At 31.7% G+C, this 16,171-nt stretch overlaps 1 protein-coding gene across 1 annotated transcript in view; it reads right to left on the bottom strand.

Moving 5' to 3' along the window:
* The window catches only part of LOC139493161 (intermembrane lipid transfer protein VPS13A-like), a 148,245-nt gene that overhangs the window by 59,978 nt on the left and 72,096 nt on the right, over positions 1-16,171 (bottom strand). Inside the window, exons 36-50 of the mRNA XM_071281335.1 lie at positions 15,923-15,997; positions 14,894-15,114; positions 12,787-12,928; positions 11,953-12,037; positions 10,948-11,099; positions 9,973-10,130; positions 9,621-9,709; positions 8,957-9,213; positions 7,830-7,943; positions 7,041-7,202; positions 6,706-6,793; positions 5,683-5,858; positions 4,933-5,061; positions 4,211-4,439; positions 3,572-3,790 (exon numbers count right to left, since the gene is read on the bottom strand). Coding sequence (XP_071137436.1) covers positions 3,572-3,790; positions 4,211-4,439; positions 4,933-5,061; positions 5,683-5,858; positions 6,706-6,793; positions 7,041-7,202; positions 7,830-7,943; positions 8,957-9,213; positions 9,621-9,709; positions 9,973-10,130; positions 10,948-11,099; positions 11,953-12,037; positions 12,787-12,928; positions 14,894-15,114; positions 15,923-15,997 — 2,296 coding nt within the window. The remainder of the gene's footprint in view (positions 1-3,571; positions 3,791-4,210; positions 4,440-4,932; positions 5,062-5,682; positions 5,859-6,705; positions 6,794-7,040; positions 7,203-7,829; positions 7,944-8,956; positions 9,214-9,620; positions 9,710-9,972; positions 10,131-10,947; positions 11,100-11,952; positions 12,038-12,786; positions 12,929-14,893; positions 15,115-15,922; positions 15,998-16,171) is intronic.

Below are 16,171 nucleotides of genomic sequence, written 5' to 3'. Positions count from 1 at the left end.
ACATAAAAAAATAACCTTGACAACATGGTGAACAACAGGTAAAAAGTCTTTGTAGTCCGCCTGCAAAAAAAGGTAAGATAAAAATAAAAGTGAAAAAGAAAGTAAGAGAAAAGCTTTCAAAAACTATATCGTAAACATTTATCAACTTAAATAATGTGTGCAGTTAAACAAGCTATAACTAAGCTATCCTACACTGCTAGGAATATCCTAACCCTTTATCACCTTTTCCTTTAAATTTATTCATTCATTGATTTGTGTTTAATACCACTTTAAACACTATTGTGCTATTTTATGACAGTCAGCATTTATTGGTGAAGGAAGACACAGTGCTCACCACAACCTTAGACAGGAAAACTGACAATCCTTGTCAATTAAGGTTGGAGTCAAGTGCACCTGTCCAATGCCAGATTGGAACTCACATCTTTTGTGTTGACAGGCTTGTGGTACAGTAATTTGACAACCAACAGGAAGACCAGTCTGCCACCAAGGCCAGGAGGGATTTGGGGGCATAACCACAAATTTTAGAACCCCTATTGTACAGGCAACAGTATGATTGTCATAATTGAATGAAAACAGAAAAATTACACCCAAACTAGAACATTTTGATTTAAACCAACCATCTCCACATTATTTTCACTGGGTTTACCTTTTATAAATTATAATGTTGTCTTTTTTCGATTAAAACTTTTTGACTGTCCCTTTGGTATCATCCTTTTTTTCTATACATTCTTTAAACAGATGTTATATGCAAAACAGAAATTTCACATTACTGAGCAGTAACTTAAATAAATTCGATCCAGATGCTCCGCAGGGCGCAGCTTTATACGATCACAGAGGTTGAACCCTGAATGGTTGGGGCAAGTATGGACACAACATTCAAGCTGGATACAGCTCTAAATTTGGATTGTGATTAAATAGTTGACACAGCATAGGTTTCTGACACAGAATGAATGTGGTCTAATGAACTTAAAAAAAATTTTTTGCCTTTGAGCAATTCACTATGCTGTTGAATATTAATCCTCTCAAAAAAATGTTTGAAGAAATTTTCTTTTTATTTGTGAAATCTGAAATGAGAAAAATTTAACCCCCCCCCCCATTTTTTTTTTCACATCCCCCTTTCCCTTTTACCAAAACTGATCTCAATTCAAATTTCTAATGGAGTTTGCAACAATAACTACTCATTTAAATACATCATAAAATATTAAAATGTAACAAAAGGTGCTTGTTATCACTGAATGGTAAAGATTGTTTTAATTTATCAGTTGGTAGTAAAAGTGAATATACATTGTATATTGTATAAAACAATGATTTAAGTTGACTCAACTACTATTCTGGACAAAGAAAGATAACTCCAATCAATTGAAAATTTCTTGCTATTGCACAATATTGTGCAATTAGATATTTCATGCTATTGCACAATACTGTGCAATTGAAAATATTTGCTATTGCACAATACTGTGCAATTGAAGATTTCTTGCTATTGCGCAATACTGAGCAATTGAAAATTTCTTGCTATTGCACAATACTGTGCAACTGAAGATTTCTTGCTATTGCTGAATACTGTGCACTTGAAAATTTCTTGCTAATGCACAATACTTAATATAATAATTTTGGATCCTGATTTGAACCAACTTGAAAACTAGGCCCATAAACAAAAATCTAAGTACATGTTTAGATTCAGCATATCAAAAAAGCCCAAGAATTCAATTTTTGTTAAAATCAAATTTAGTTTAATTTTGGACCCTTTGGACTTTAATGTAGACCAATTTGAAAATGGGACCAAAAATTAAGAATCTACATACACAGTTAGATTTGGCATATCAAAGAACCCCAATTATTCAATTTTTGATGAAATCAAACAAAGTTTAATTTGGACCCTGATTTGGACCAACTTGAAAAATGGGCCAATAATCAAAATCTAAGTTCATTTTTAGATTCAACATATTAAAGAACCCCAAGGATTCAATTTTTGTTAAAATCAAATTTAGTTTAATTTTGGACCCTTTGGACCTTAATGTAGACCAATTTGAAAACGGGACCAAAAATTAAGAATCTACATACACAGTTAGATTTAGTATATCAAAGAACCCCAATTATTCAATTTTTGATGAAATCAAACAAAGTTCAATTTTGGACCCTTTGGGCCCCTTTTTCCTAAACTGTTGAGACCAAAACTCCCAAAATCAAACCCAACCTTCCTTTTATGGTCATAAACCTTGTGTTTAAATTTCATAGATTTCTATTTACTTATACTTTAGTTATGGTGCGAAAACCAAGAATAATGCTTATTTGGGCCCCTTTTTGGCCCCTAATTCCTAAACTGTTGGGACCTCAACTCCTAAAATCAATCCCAACCTTCCTTTTGTGGTCATAAACCTTGTGTTTAAATTTCACTGATTTCTATTCACTTATACTAAAGTTATTGTGCAAAAATCAAGAATAATGCTTATTTGGGCCCTTTTTTGGCCCCTAATTCCTAAACTGTTGGAACCAAAACTTCCAAAATCAATCCCAACCTTCCTTTTGTAGTTATAAACCTTATGTCAAAATTTCATAGATTTCTATTCACTTAAACTAAAGTTATAGTGCGAAAACCAAAAAAATGCTTATTTGGGCCCTTTTTGGCCCCTAATTCCTAAAATGTTGGGACCAAAACTCCCAAAATCAATCCCAACCTTCCTTTTGTGGTCATAAACCTTGTGTCAAAATTTCATCAATTTCTATTCATTTTTAAAATTTTTGCGGTCGTATAAAAATAATCTGTTTTCAATAAAAATCTTACAGACCAAACATATAGGTATCAACTGTTACATTGTGATCAAAGTCATGTAATTTTATTGTAAATTTTAACGTTTAATTATATATTTATAGTCAATAGGCTATTAAAAACTAGAGGCTCTAAAGAGCCTGTGTCGCTCACCTTGGTCTATGTGAATATTAAACAAAGGACGCAGATGGATTCATGACAAAATTTTGTTTTGATGATGGTGATGTGTTTGTACATCTTACTTTACTGAACATTCTTGCTGCTAACAATTATTTCTATCTATAATGAACTTTGTCCAGTAGTTTCAGTGGAAAATGATAGTAAAAATTTACAAATTTTATGAAAATTGTTAAAAATTTACTATAAAGGACAATTACTCCTTAGGGGGTCAATTGACCATTTTGGTCACATTTGACTTATTTTTAGGTCTTACTTTGCTGTACATTATTGCTGTTTACAGTTTACCTCTATCTATAATAATATTCAAGATACTAACAAAAAACAGCAAAATTTACATGGGCCAGGTGAGCTAAAAATAGGTCTTTGCATGCAATTCCATAATCCAAAAGTTCAATAAAATAATCTTACTTGGAAGAAATGAAAGAAGAAATGTTCTCCTAAGAAACTCCATTCTGTCTAAATCAAACAGAATCGCAAAATAAAATTTACAACACACATTCACAACATGAAAAACCCTATGGCATCAATATTCTATTCATGACATAGAGTTACCCACAAAACCACATGTACCCACAACATTTAGTTGTCCACAACACCATATGTTACCCCACAACACCAAGTTACCCATTGCTATATGTACAGGTCCTTTAGAGGTTATAAAGACGGGTTTATCAAGAGAAGGATCAACCAAGTCCCCATTATCATCGTTCTCACTTATGTCAGCATCCTCACTGCTGTCACTGTCAGAGAATATCCCTCCCAGTTTGTTGGTTATACTTTGTATAAGTCCGTCTGGTTCTGTGTCAGACTCACCCTGTATACTCCCCGGATGACTAAGGGATTCTGTAATAAGTCACGCCCATTAAACACCGAAATCAAACATTTGTTTGAAATTGAATTACTTTACATTATGTGACTTGTAAGCTTTCCTAAACAAAGTTAGTGAATTGAGATTATAAGTTTATTCTAATCAACTCATTTTTTCTACACAAATGATCAATCTTTTTAATTAAGGCAGATAATTCAAAATTTAAAAAAAATTAAGCAATAACCTCCCATTTTTTATCCAGGAAATTACCTCCCTTTTTAAATGGTTTTCATTTCAATCTTTGAAAGCATACAAGAAATAAGATAAAAAGTGATGCTATACTGTTTACTATTTATGCCTTTTTATTTGAAAATTAGATTTTTTAAAGAACGATCAAATTGAAGTAATTTCAAAATCTTTCTTATCTTAGGAATAAAATAATCAAATATAATTACTGCGTTTACCGAAACTTTTATCACTAGCGATTCTTGACCTGGTCCTGGGAAATTTGTGTCTCATCACAGTTTTCTCTACTATAGAATCATCTGTCTCTGATTCTGATGAACTTGAACGTCGCTTACTCTCCTGTAACAGTTTCTGGACATTGTTTCGGTAAGTGTCCTCCAAACTGAATCCATCCTGAACATAGTTAAATGTCATTGGATAGCTACGATTCCTTATTACCTAGAATAAAAAATATGCATTATCAGTTTCCCATTAATCTGCAACTTAATAATTTCTTAAAATAATAAATCACCACAGAATAACTAAACTAACATCTGGAAGTCATCTCATTATTAAAATTAATGGTGAATGTGTCCATGTGACACAGACGATGCCCTACTTGAATGTAACTTTATAAAGGGACATATCTTAAGAACAGTAAAAACGATGCTAACCAAATCCATACTTGGTCCATACACTGACCTACCTTCATCACACATTCCCATGGTCTATACTGTCCTTCCTTTTCAGAGACTTTTTCTATCAAGGGTTCCCATACACTGACCTACCTTCATCACACATTTCCATGGTCTATACTGTCCTTCCTTTTCAGACACTTTTTCTATCAAGGGTTCCCATTAACTGACCTACCTTCATCACACATTCCCATGGTCTATACTGTCCTTCCTTTTCAGAGACTTTTTCTATCAAGGGTTCCCATACACTGACCTACCTTCATCACACATTCCCACGGTCTATACTGTCCTTCCTTTTCAGAGACTTTTTCTATGAAGGGTTCCCATACACTGAGTTTTTCGTTGAAATATCTGGCTTCCATTTGAATGTCACTGGTCATTTGGAACTATAATGAAACAACTAGGTGTCATCTAAATTGTTTGCTATGTATAAATTATGAAAACTCTTTTCATTTAAACAAAATAACTTTCTATCACTCATAATAGTTCTTATATTTTGCAAATATCCCAATCTTTTAACCTTGAAATTTGACATCAAACTCTGAAAAAGATATTTTGTGTTAATTAAGCCATTCAAATAAGCTATATTTTTATACTGTTCTTCAGTAAACATTTACAGGAAAGGGGGACTAAAGTAATTCAACAATCTCATTGAATAAAATCAATCACATCATATCAAAATATTACATATACATTACTGCATCATCATAATACAAGAAGCCTTCAGGAATTAAATGAAGTGCCTTCTCTTAATCTTAAGAAGTGTCTCTCTTACTTGACTGACCCTGACTTATTAATTCTATATTTCATTTAACTTCCATCAACTAAAGTATTCAACCATTCCCGTAACTTTTTAGACTATTTTGTCCCTCCTTATTTATCATCAATTTATTATAGTATTCTGCCCTTCTGTTAACTATCCCAACTTAATTCTTTAGTATTTATAAAACTACATGTTGAAAGTTAAAGTTCTTTATAATTGAATGTATACCCCTCTAATGTCTCACCTGTTTTTGTAAGTCAGAAATCTTGGCATCAATGGACATCTTAAGATGAAGTAAGTCAACATCATAATCTAGGTTCCTCACTCGGAAGTATGAATTCATCTTTTTGATTTTCAATGTGATGGATTCAGTGGGAGCTTCTGCAGGCACAAAGGGATCTATGGCACTTCCTTCTTCATCTAGAAAACGTAATGTAAACAGCTTAATGATTGGTTTAAAGTAACGTTTTAAAATGTTTGAAAAATTTGAGGTGTTGAACATTTGTTAATTGATGTGTTCCCATCATATAAATTAAAATCGTTACTATATAATGTGACACATACAGTGGATATTCGATCTGTGCTCTAAATTTACTGTGTTATTATAACATTAGCTAGCATGTTAAAAATTGAGCTCAAGTTTCTAGGTGTAATACCACCAAATCATGGTACGTCACATCCGGTTGTATACGAAAATAGGTCGAAAAGAAATATTCCCTTGAATTTGACAGTTGTAGGTAATTAATACTACATTTTATTGTAGTAAAAGATTTCTGTGTCATAAACATATGTCTTGGGTATTTCAAAGGACCATTATTTTTTTATTTGGGATTTCTATAGAATATTTTATAATCTTGAGGTTACATGGTGACTAAACCTTGTACACAGATAAAATAAGGGGAGAAATTTGATTGGTTAACTTCCAGTGATGGTTATTTTCTTATATGCAATGAAATGTTATGTGAATTTTTTTTTATAGTACTGGACAGGATAAAACTTTACACATGCCAAGTATTTCTTTATTTGAAACAAAGATAAATTCTACAGATTTTTTTGAAAAGTGCAAATTTAACAAAGACTAATAGGGGAAAATCAATGGTGGTATTACACCTCAAAGTCCAGTACAGGACAGGGTTCAATTTGATGATATGTAATTCTAAAAATAATGACTACAAGATCTTGTCAAAATGTAAAGTAAAAACTCATACAAAAGGGAGAGGAGATTTCTATTAGCTAGAATGTTTGATATTTATTTTTCAAATCTTACCAATTCTGGCCCTCCATTTATCAGCTGATACAGATTTGACTGACCACATGTCTGTTTCTGGTACGGGTTCTATTGAGGTGTCATCTTCCTGGTAATAAATCAATGTATTGTTTTACAACTCATTCAAAAGATATGGTGTATTATATTTACTATATGCATTAAAAAAAACTATTATAAATAAACAGCCTTTTTAAAGCTGCTCTTTATATTAATGTCACAGTTAGTCTTTCAACACAGCAAAAAAACTTACAACCTACTGAAATTTAAAGACTGACCTAGCACTGCTTTAATCTGTCTGTGTAGCATAAACCTGTGGTTGGGTGTACATGTATTACCTTTTTCTCTGGACCAGTCAGTAATTTAGTGACATCAGCCATGAGATGTAATACTGTAGGTGTTATATAGATGTCCAGTTGTGGTAGTGTTATACTGTAGTCCGTCTTGTTATCCTGAACACAAGAAATACGGGAAAAATCCACATTACAAGGCTTTATTACCTGAAAAACATATTAAATGTCACATAGATACATAGCTTATTCATCAAAACGTTTCATTCTGGTTATATCGGCTTAAAACTGCTTTATTATTTAAAACAATACTGCATGGATGTATTCACTTTAAATTGGTGTCTTAAATTTTGAGTTGAAGGTAACACCAAACCAAAACAGATTCTAGCTTTGAATCTCTCCTTCTGATTATAATTGTGATTATTTAAATTTTGACAGAATATTCATTAAACCTATTTATTTTTTCTGGATATTTTATTTATGTTGTGTCTTGTGTACTATTATTTGTCTGTCTTTTGAGCCATGGTGTTGTCAGTTTATTTACTATCTACGAGTTTGACTGTCCCTCTGGTATCTTTTGTCAGTCATATCTAGAATTAAGCCTTCTTTGGCCAAAATTCACCGTGATTCATTTTTGAGGTTTTATAATTTCATTCATGTACATTGTATTAATAGGAGATCACTCAAGTTTTACATATTCATGCCAATTAATATTCCATTTATTTTTCTACTCCAAAAGTGGCAAAAATAAATGTCTTTTCAATAATAGGTTGGATAACAGTAATAATCATTTTTAAAAATAGTTATGTATATCTGGTTTCTTATTGTTCTACTTACAGAATTTTCATACAGTTCTGATCCATGGAGAGAGGTATACATTTTCATTGATTTGATTGATGCCTGTATTTTCTGTATACTGGAATCTGTGTACATCTCAAACTCTATGTCAGTCTAAAATATAAAACATCAGGGAATTAAATTTAATATACTCTATATCAGTCTGTAATGTAAACATCAGGAAATTAAATATAATATACTCAAACTCTATATCAGTCTGTAATGTCAACATCAGGGAATTGAATCTTATAACCATTTATCTATGTCAATCTCAGCCTGAAATGCAAAACTTTTAAAACATGTAGGGTTTGTAGTATGCAATTTCTGTGTTAGTATGAAGACCAATATATATATTTCAACATGCATTATATCCTTTGAATTCTTTCACATTTTTCATGTCATAGTTAAAACATATTTATATATAGTGGATTGAGAAACAAGTTATTACAACTTATATCAATTCCTTTCCACTTTGCGTTTTCCAAGAGTTGCCTTGTTGCGACATAAGCCTGCCCTTTCCAAAATCTACATGTTGACTAAATGGTATCTGTTTTCTCATTGTTGAGAACTGTCCTACAAATGTTTACATCCACTTCATATAAGCTCTGGTGAAATATTTTTATATTAAGCCTAAAGTCATCTTTATAAATATATCTTATCGTCCTTCCCTACGCCTATATCACCCTGCTCTGTCGCTCCGTAATTCCCGTATCAAGGCTCCAAAACGAGACCAGGCATTATAAGTGACGTCACAATGTGAGAGGAGAAGTTATCAAGCTTGCTTTCGTCAAGCGTAAAACCATCTTAGGAAGAGGGAAAAGACCAGTAAGAGAACGATACAGATTATCGTGTTTTTTTCATATAGATATCGTAAAATATCAGCCGCTGGACATGTGAAACTTTTTAGCTCTTTCACTGCGCTCTCTCGCCAAAAAGGTTCATTGTGGCTCGAGGCTGATAATTTACGATATATCAATGTGTAGAAAACCCTATAATCCATACTTACATCCTTCAGCAATTATAACCCTTTAACGGCACCTTAGTTTCCTCGAATTTACTCACTGCACTTTCAGAGCTAGATATATAATAACCATAATACCATTATCTAAATATAAAACAAAACTTACATCTAAGACTAAAATTCTACTGGTATCTTTCTCTGGATCAGCAAACAGAACAATCTTTGGCTGTTTAACAATTCCTTTCACCTGTAGGACTGAGTTATTAGGACTGGAATCCAGTTGATCTGATACCAGACTGGTTCTCTGTCTAGACTGGTCTATTGGTGGTACATCAGATTGGAAGGCTGATTGGTAGAACTCATTTAAAGCCAATAAATACGGAATGTTTAAATTAATTGTCACTTTATCCATTCTAATATCAGCTGAAAAACAAAACAATAAAATCATATATATGGCTATATGACGTCACAAACTTGAGACTTATAGGGGAAATCAAATTCAACATCTTCCAAAATAATTATGTCAGATATACAACATAAATGTAAGTTTAATGTGTAAATCCCATCATTTAAAAATAATTCCAAATCAAATGAGTGAAAATAGTGTAATAAAAGTAGTAACTTAGCACAATCGACATCCTTACTAACACTAATTTTAAATTCTCCAAGAAATTGCACAAGCATTATTGTGATAAGTATATTTTATGATACAGAAATATTTTTGTTTATATTCAAAATATATGAAAAAAGTGGGATATTGGATGTCTTGGATGTTCTACCTAGCCATACAATTATAAAATTGATGCCCTTTGAGAATAGATATAACTGACCTTCCTGGTGTCCACTTGACCTTGATTTATATACAACAGATATCAATGGTAGGTTTTCTTGTTGAGATATCTGGTGGCAATAAAATATCCTGAAATCAAATTTGTTTCTTTAATTGCTATTAAATTCATTGAAAGGTTTATACACGACTGTTTTGTACAAAATTTCATAGTTATTACATTCAGATTTTTTTCTATAAATAGATCACAAAAGATGCTATTTTGGTTATCAGCTATGCTGTCATGTAGTGAAGTTATAATGCAGTATTGTTGTTATGCAATTACTTATATTCATGCTTATTTCATATGCAACTTTTATTGACCAGGTTACAGTCTATCTTTAGATTTTACATACCTTTTAACAACTGGTTTACTGTCAGACTTAGTGTCATCTAGAGACAGGGAATGTAGTGTAATATTAACATCCATAGTAATGTCAGCTTCAGGGAAAGTGTTAACTCGGATGTTTAATTCTCCAATCTTACATGAACTTAGTTTGTTCCTGTGGTAAATCTGAAATACACAATCTAATGTGTCAAAACTCAAACTCTTTTTATTAAGCTTTTAATATTCAATATGAATAGAAAGGAGACAATACCTTTTCAAAATAAAAGTTTTTTTTAAATGAACAAGAATGCATGCACACTCTTTTTAATAAATCAAAAAGTATAAAAAACAAGAGTGTGTCCAAAGTACAGGGATGCCCCATTGGCACTATCATTTTTTATATTCAATGGACTGTGAAAATGTGGAAAATCTCTAATTTTGGCATTAAAACTAGAAAGATCATATCATAGGGAACATGTGTACTAAGTTTCAAGTAGGCTGGACCTCAACTTCATCAAAAACGACCTTGACCAAAAACTTTAACCTGAAGCTGGACGGACGGACGGAATATCGAACAGACGAACGAACAAACAAACGAACAGACGGCACACATACCATAAATGGGTCATAAAAACCCAGGAAGGAACTGCTCATCAAATATGAAGATATTCTGTTCGATAGAAATCTGAGAAAAGTGTGATGGAAGTATTTATTGAGTAGACAGGCGTTATGACAATTAACTGACTGAAGGGTGGACAAGGTGAATGCAATGTAGCCTACAGAGTAAGGATGATGAATGGCTACATTATAAAAACATACAAAAATAAAGAGATGAGGTATAAATGACAATGAGAAAACTATCCACTAAATTGTAAATGAAGTAGGTGGTAGCAATTATTGGCAACTGTATGGCTTTCATAAATGAGAAAAACCCAAACTGTATAACTGTTTTCAGTACTGTTAACTTATCATTGCTCATGACGAATATTCCTCTAAATTATACCTGGAGTGGAGAAGCTTCAATATCAGTCTTCTCATCATACAAACACAATGTTAGACCCTGTAGTGTAACTAAAGCATTGAAAGCAGTCTCTGACGTGTCTGCAGTGGGCGAATCAACAACGTCTACTCTGGCAACTGGACTGGAACCTACATCTGTACAAACATTGTTATTATTATAACATTGTATATTCAAATAATTCTTATATGATTTGCAGATCTATGAATACTTTATTCCGAATTGGTTTGTTAGAATTATGCCCCTTGGTTAACAATTGGATAGACAAGATGTTGCCAAACCTTCATTGTATTCCATTCATGCGCAATACACATGCATGGGATCCTTGGGGTTCAAAGCAGATGGAGATTGTAAAATAAGTTACATAACAGTGAATGTAATCTATTCTAATGCATAGAACTTAAAATGTATAAAATTAATTATAGAATAACTAATGGAATAATTCAAATAGAGAAAAATATTCAACGAGTGACCTAACAACACATTAATTCATGAATGCGCATAGCGCATGAGTTAAATATCAGTGTTATTCGGTCACGAGTTGAATATTTTTTGATATTTGAATTCTTTAATTAGCTATTCTTTTTATTACATTGGCAAATGGGTTTTTTTTTTTAAAGAAATTAATGTAAAACATGTAAGGAAATAAATCTTTTTTCAACGCATTCATAATTTGTTTTGATCCGCCGTTATCGACGTCTTGACAACGCCTATTGTTGTATGACATCAGAGGGTGAAATAATCACGTTTTTTTATTTCACATGTGAAATAATCGGTTTTTATCAAACTGGAAAATCAATGTAATCCATTGCAACCAATGTAATAATATTAAATAACATTCTGAGATATTTCGTAAAAAGTGTGTTTAACCCTATAATATATTTCTAACAGCAGAAAACTAGTCAAATGGTAGACTTGATATCTTTTTTCTTGCATGCATAACATAAATTCAAACGGTCAAAATAAATTTAAAATTAAAATTGAGCATACCTTGAACTGATTGTGGAGCACCTTCTTTGAAATTTTTCCTGAGTACATCAAACATCAATTTTATATCTGATTGCTGAACATTGATCTATAACAGAAAATGTTGAAATTGATTGTACAAAAATCTCAACACTATATTTTGGGAAATGTCATGAAGTCAATTTTAAGGGTAAAGTTTTGGTAACTGAGTTTTTTTCAGGCATCAAATCAAAAACTTTTAAAAATCAAGGAAAAGGAAACAGCCTTTTCTACATTTGCTTTCTTTTCCACTAGATAGCAAAGTAAAATATTTCCTGATATAGATATTTATAGATTATCGTTGATCATCTCATCAAGATTGATTTTCTCGCTTGAGCCAGTACGGCGAAAGTGAGAAAAGCAATCGAGTTGAGATGACCAATGATAATCTGTTTATCGCTATTTTACCTATGGAGACGTTGTTAATTTCATTGACAACACCACATGCCCCCTTAATTTCCTTTAATATTTTTTCATATCACTTGACTCCTCTGAGAAAGGAAATTATAGTCAGCAAGATCAAAGGACAATTTTATATAATAGCGATATATAGATATACAGGTAAATTTTAATTTCTATTAGAACGTGTTATGAAGGCAAACATATTCTGTAAATAAATGTAAATTCAAGTAAGTATATTAAACCCTATTAGTTCATACAAAAACTCTTTTGGAGATTTTAAAAATAACCATCTCTTATCATAACTTCTCTCTACTCTTCACTTGTTCATACACAAAATTAAGTCCAATTCAAAACACTTATTTACAGGAACCAAATTTTTGGGTACTAAAATTTCCTGAATTAGAAGATTTGTGTTACCTTAATGAGAGCTACATCTCCAGATATGTTATACATCAGCCTTGACCTAAATGGTGCCAAGGCCAATCCAAAGGTCGCTTCAAAGTTCACAGGTTCAACAATATGATACAACATGTGGAATTCATTCTCCTTTAATCTGCCACTGTAATATAAAAAGATAAAGGTTCATCTCTGAACAAGACTTAATGTTTGGAACACAAATTCATTTCCATGGAACAAACTAACAGCCTAAAAAATGACTGAATCTAAAACTTTAATAGTTCAAAAAAAATATATGTCAATTTGTAATTATTATCTGATGTAATTATCTCCACTGGTCTACACCTTTAATAAGCTGGATTCACACAAAAAAAAAAAAACACCCCAAAAACACGCTATTCTTCCTTATGTTGACTGATAAGAAAGGGAAATCCTTTATAAGATGAATCACTGGAGTATACCAGTTCAACTTACACTAGCATTTTCATGCAAAAAGCAAAAATCTGATCAAAGTATGGAAACATATACCATTGTTATATCGTAAAGATAAATGAACAATTTTTTATGATCTTTTCAAGATATATAAAAATAAAGAATTTTAGTATAATTGCCAATAACACAACTATCTATCAGAGACCAAATAACAAGATTGTTTATAGCAATTATAAGTCACTGTACATCCTTCAACAATGAGAAAAAATGTTTAAAAAGGCATATTAGGAAGCTGTGGTCATTTAAACAAAACTGCTGCAAGTTTATTCTCAAATTATCAAAGCAAACATGACATATTACAGGATAACAAAGGGTATTCCTTCACACTATAACTTAGTTAGATACCAACTCAACAATGGTTATGTAATTAACATGGATTCAAACAATGGGAGGTATTAACTGTGGTCTTACCTCATTACCGACATTAATAGCCTCTCTCCACTAAAATATTACAATGGGAGGTATTAACTGTGGTCTTACCTCATTACCGACATTAATAGCCTCTCTCCACTAAAATATTACAATGGGAGGTATTAACTGTGGTCTTACCTCATTACCGACATTAATAGCCTCTCTCCACTAAAATATTACAATGGGAGGTATTAACTGTGGTCTTACCTCATTACCGACATTAATAGCCTCTCTCCACTAAAATATTACTACTAGTTTTAATCTTATTCTTTTGAAATATGACAAGTACAGAAATGAACTGTATTGTAAATTCTGAAATTTTCTAGTGCATTTCTTTTTAGATGCCCAATAATATACAAAACTAAAAGATTAATTACTATAATTTCATGAAATATTGTAAATAAATAATGCTTTCAAAATTTCAATGCAATAGATTTTTTTTTTAATGTGAAACCTATCACAATAAAATTCCCCAAAAATTAAAGCATTGTAAAAGTTTTAGAAATTTCAGTATGATTCACAATCTTTTTTTAAAAATGAAATGATTCATAGTTCTCTTTTCTTTGTATTGAAATTTTTGTTTTCATGAAAATGCCTTAATTGCTTTCCATTTTTCAATACATTTGTCTTTCTGAAAGACTTCATTATTTAAATTTTTTAAATACAACTAGAAAGATCTCAATCCAATCTAAGCATTGATATATATGTACAGAATCCTAAATAAGTGTTTAACCCATATTATGATTATTTCTTTAATTCTGGTTTACCTGTAAAAAGCTAGCTAATGGACACTAATGACATTTTCACTGCTTGAACAATTAAACAAAAATAACAAACAATAAACAATAAACAGAAGAAGAAACTGTTAAATGGAATACAAATACATCTTTTTGGCAAAGTATGCTAAAACAGTTTTATTACCTCTGACTTGACCTATAAAGATATTTCAAATTTGGCTATAGTAATATGTTGAAATGGAGATATAAAAAAAAGTATTTCTGATTAAGCTTATCCAAGACTTCCATCAAAATTTAATGATATTGTATATACAAACTGCAAAAACTGACCTGAACATATACTTAGTAAAACATGTTATTTTTAGTGATAAAATAGAGAATGGAAATGGGGAATGTGTCAAAGAGACAACAACCCAACCAATATTTGTCAATATATATAGTATCAAATTCTCTAGTTTTATGGACATCTTTGAATTTTTCATACATACCGTTTTACTTCCATTTCTTTTAGGTGAGCTATAAAATAATTCCAATCTTGCTCTTGGCCATCTGACAACATTTCTTTTTTAAATGAATTGTCAATTTCAAACATTCTGAATTGAAGCATGAAAATGTCTGCACATGTGGAATGTTTAGGTATCACAATGGTTGGTCTATGCATAGTGACTCTAATTGCTATCCTCATGGCCGATGGGTGAATTTCTGTCACCTGTAAACAAAAAATAAATTGAGAATGTGTCTATGGGACACAAATGATTCCTCTGCTTGTATATAATGTTATAAAGGGACATAGCTCCACAACGGATTTTGTTCAAATTTCATATCATTTTGTTGAGGCAAACCTACCTGTTTATAATGTCTTACACTAATTCCATTGGAAGTTGGATGTGAATTATTTGATCATGTGGATGCATGACTTTTTTATTAGTTGTTATTGGCTTTGAACTAGCTGTCAGTAACTACGAGTACCCTCAGATCTGCACTTAGTGTCTTTTTTGTTGGGATGTACATGTACCAGGACACATCCACTCTGTGTATTTGTCATATGTATTTCTATTTGTACCTATCTGATGAGTTAAGCCTTTTTCAACTAATTTTTATAGTTTGTTCTTATGCTATATTGTTTCACCACTGTCCCAGATTAGAGATGGGTTGGGATCCGGCTAACATGTTTCACCCTGTCACATTCTGCATGTATGTGCTTGTCCCAAGTCAGGAGCTTGTAATTCAGCGAATGTCCTTTGCTGCTGTGTTACATATTCATTTTTTGTACATAAATAAGCCCGTCAGTTTTCTCGTGATGTTGATTTTGGTCCATTTTCCCATAATTTACAACAGTTCAATCCAGAAATGAAAGCTTAACACTGTTTCTTTTATCAGGATCTACTGATATTAGAGGCAAACATTTAAATTACATTAGTCATCTCTATAGGTCTAAGTTACATTAGTCCAGTTTTAAGATTACCTGTTTAGAGACCATGTCCCTATAAGTTACATTAGTCCAGTTTTAAGATTACCTGTTTAGAGACCATATCCCTATAAGTAGTAGCAGCTTGAACAATCTCGGGAGTCTTAAATGGATCAAAGAAACCCTGAAAACAAATAACAGAAAATTTAAGTCAAGATTTTGTGTTAAGGCTTTCTGGCATGCATAAACTATAGTAATTTCATTCAAAAACAAAGGTAAAATTTCAACTGCAATCCCATCATGTCAACCTAGCACAATATAATACCAAGATTCAATACTGACTTTTGAACGTGTTTTC

This window comes from Mytilus edulis, chromosome 10, assembly GCF_963676685.1.
Source record: "Mytilus edulis chromosome 10, xbMytEdul2.2, whole genome shotgun sequence".
Lineage (NCBI taxonomy): Eukaryota > Metazoa > Mollusca > Bivalvia > Mytilida > Mytilidae > Mytilus > Mytilus edulis.
This window is presented reverse-complemented; position numbering and strand designations above follow the sequence as displayed.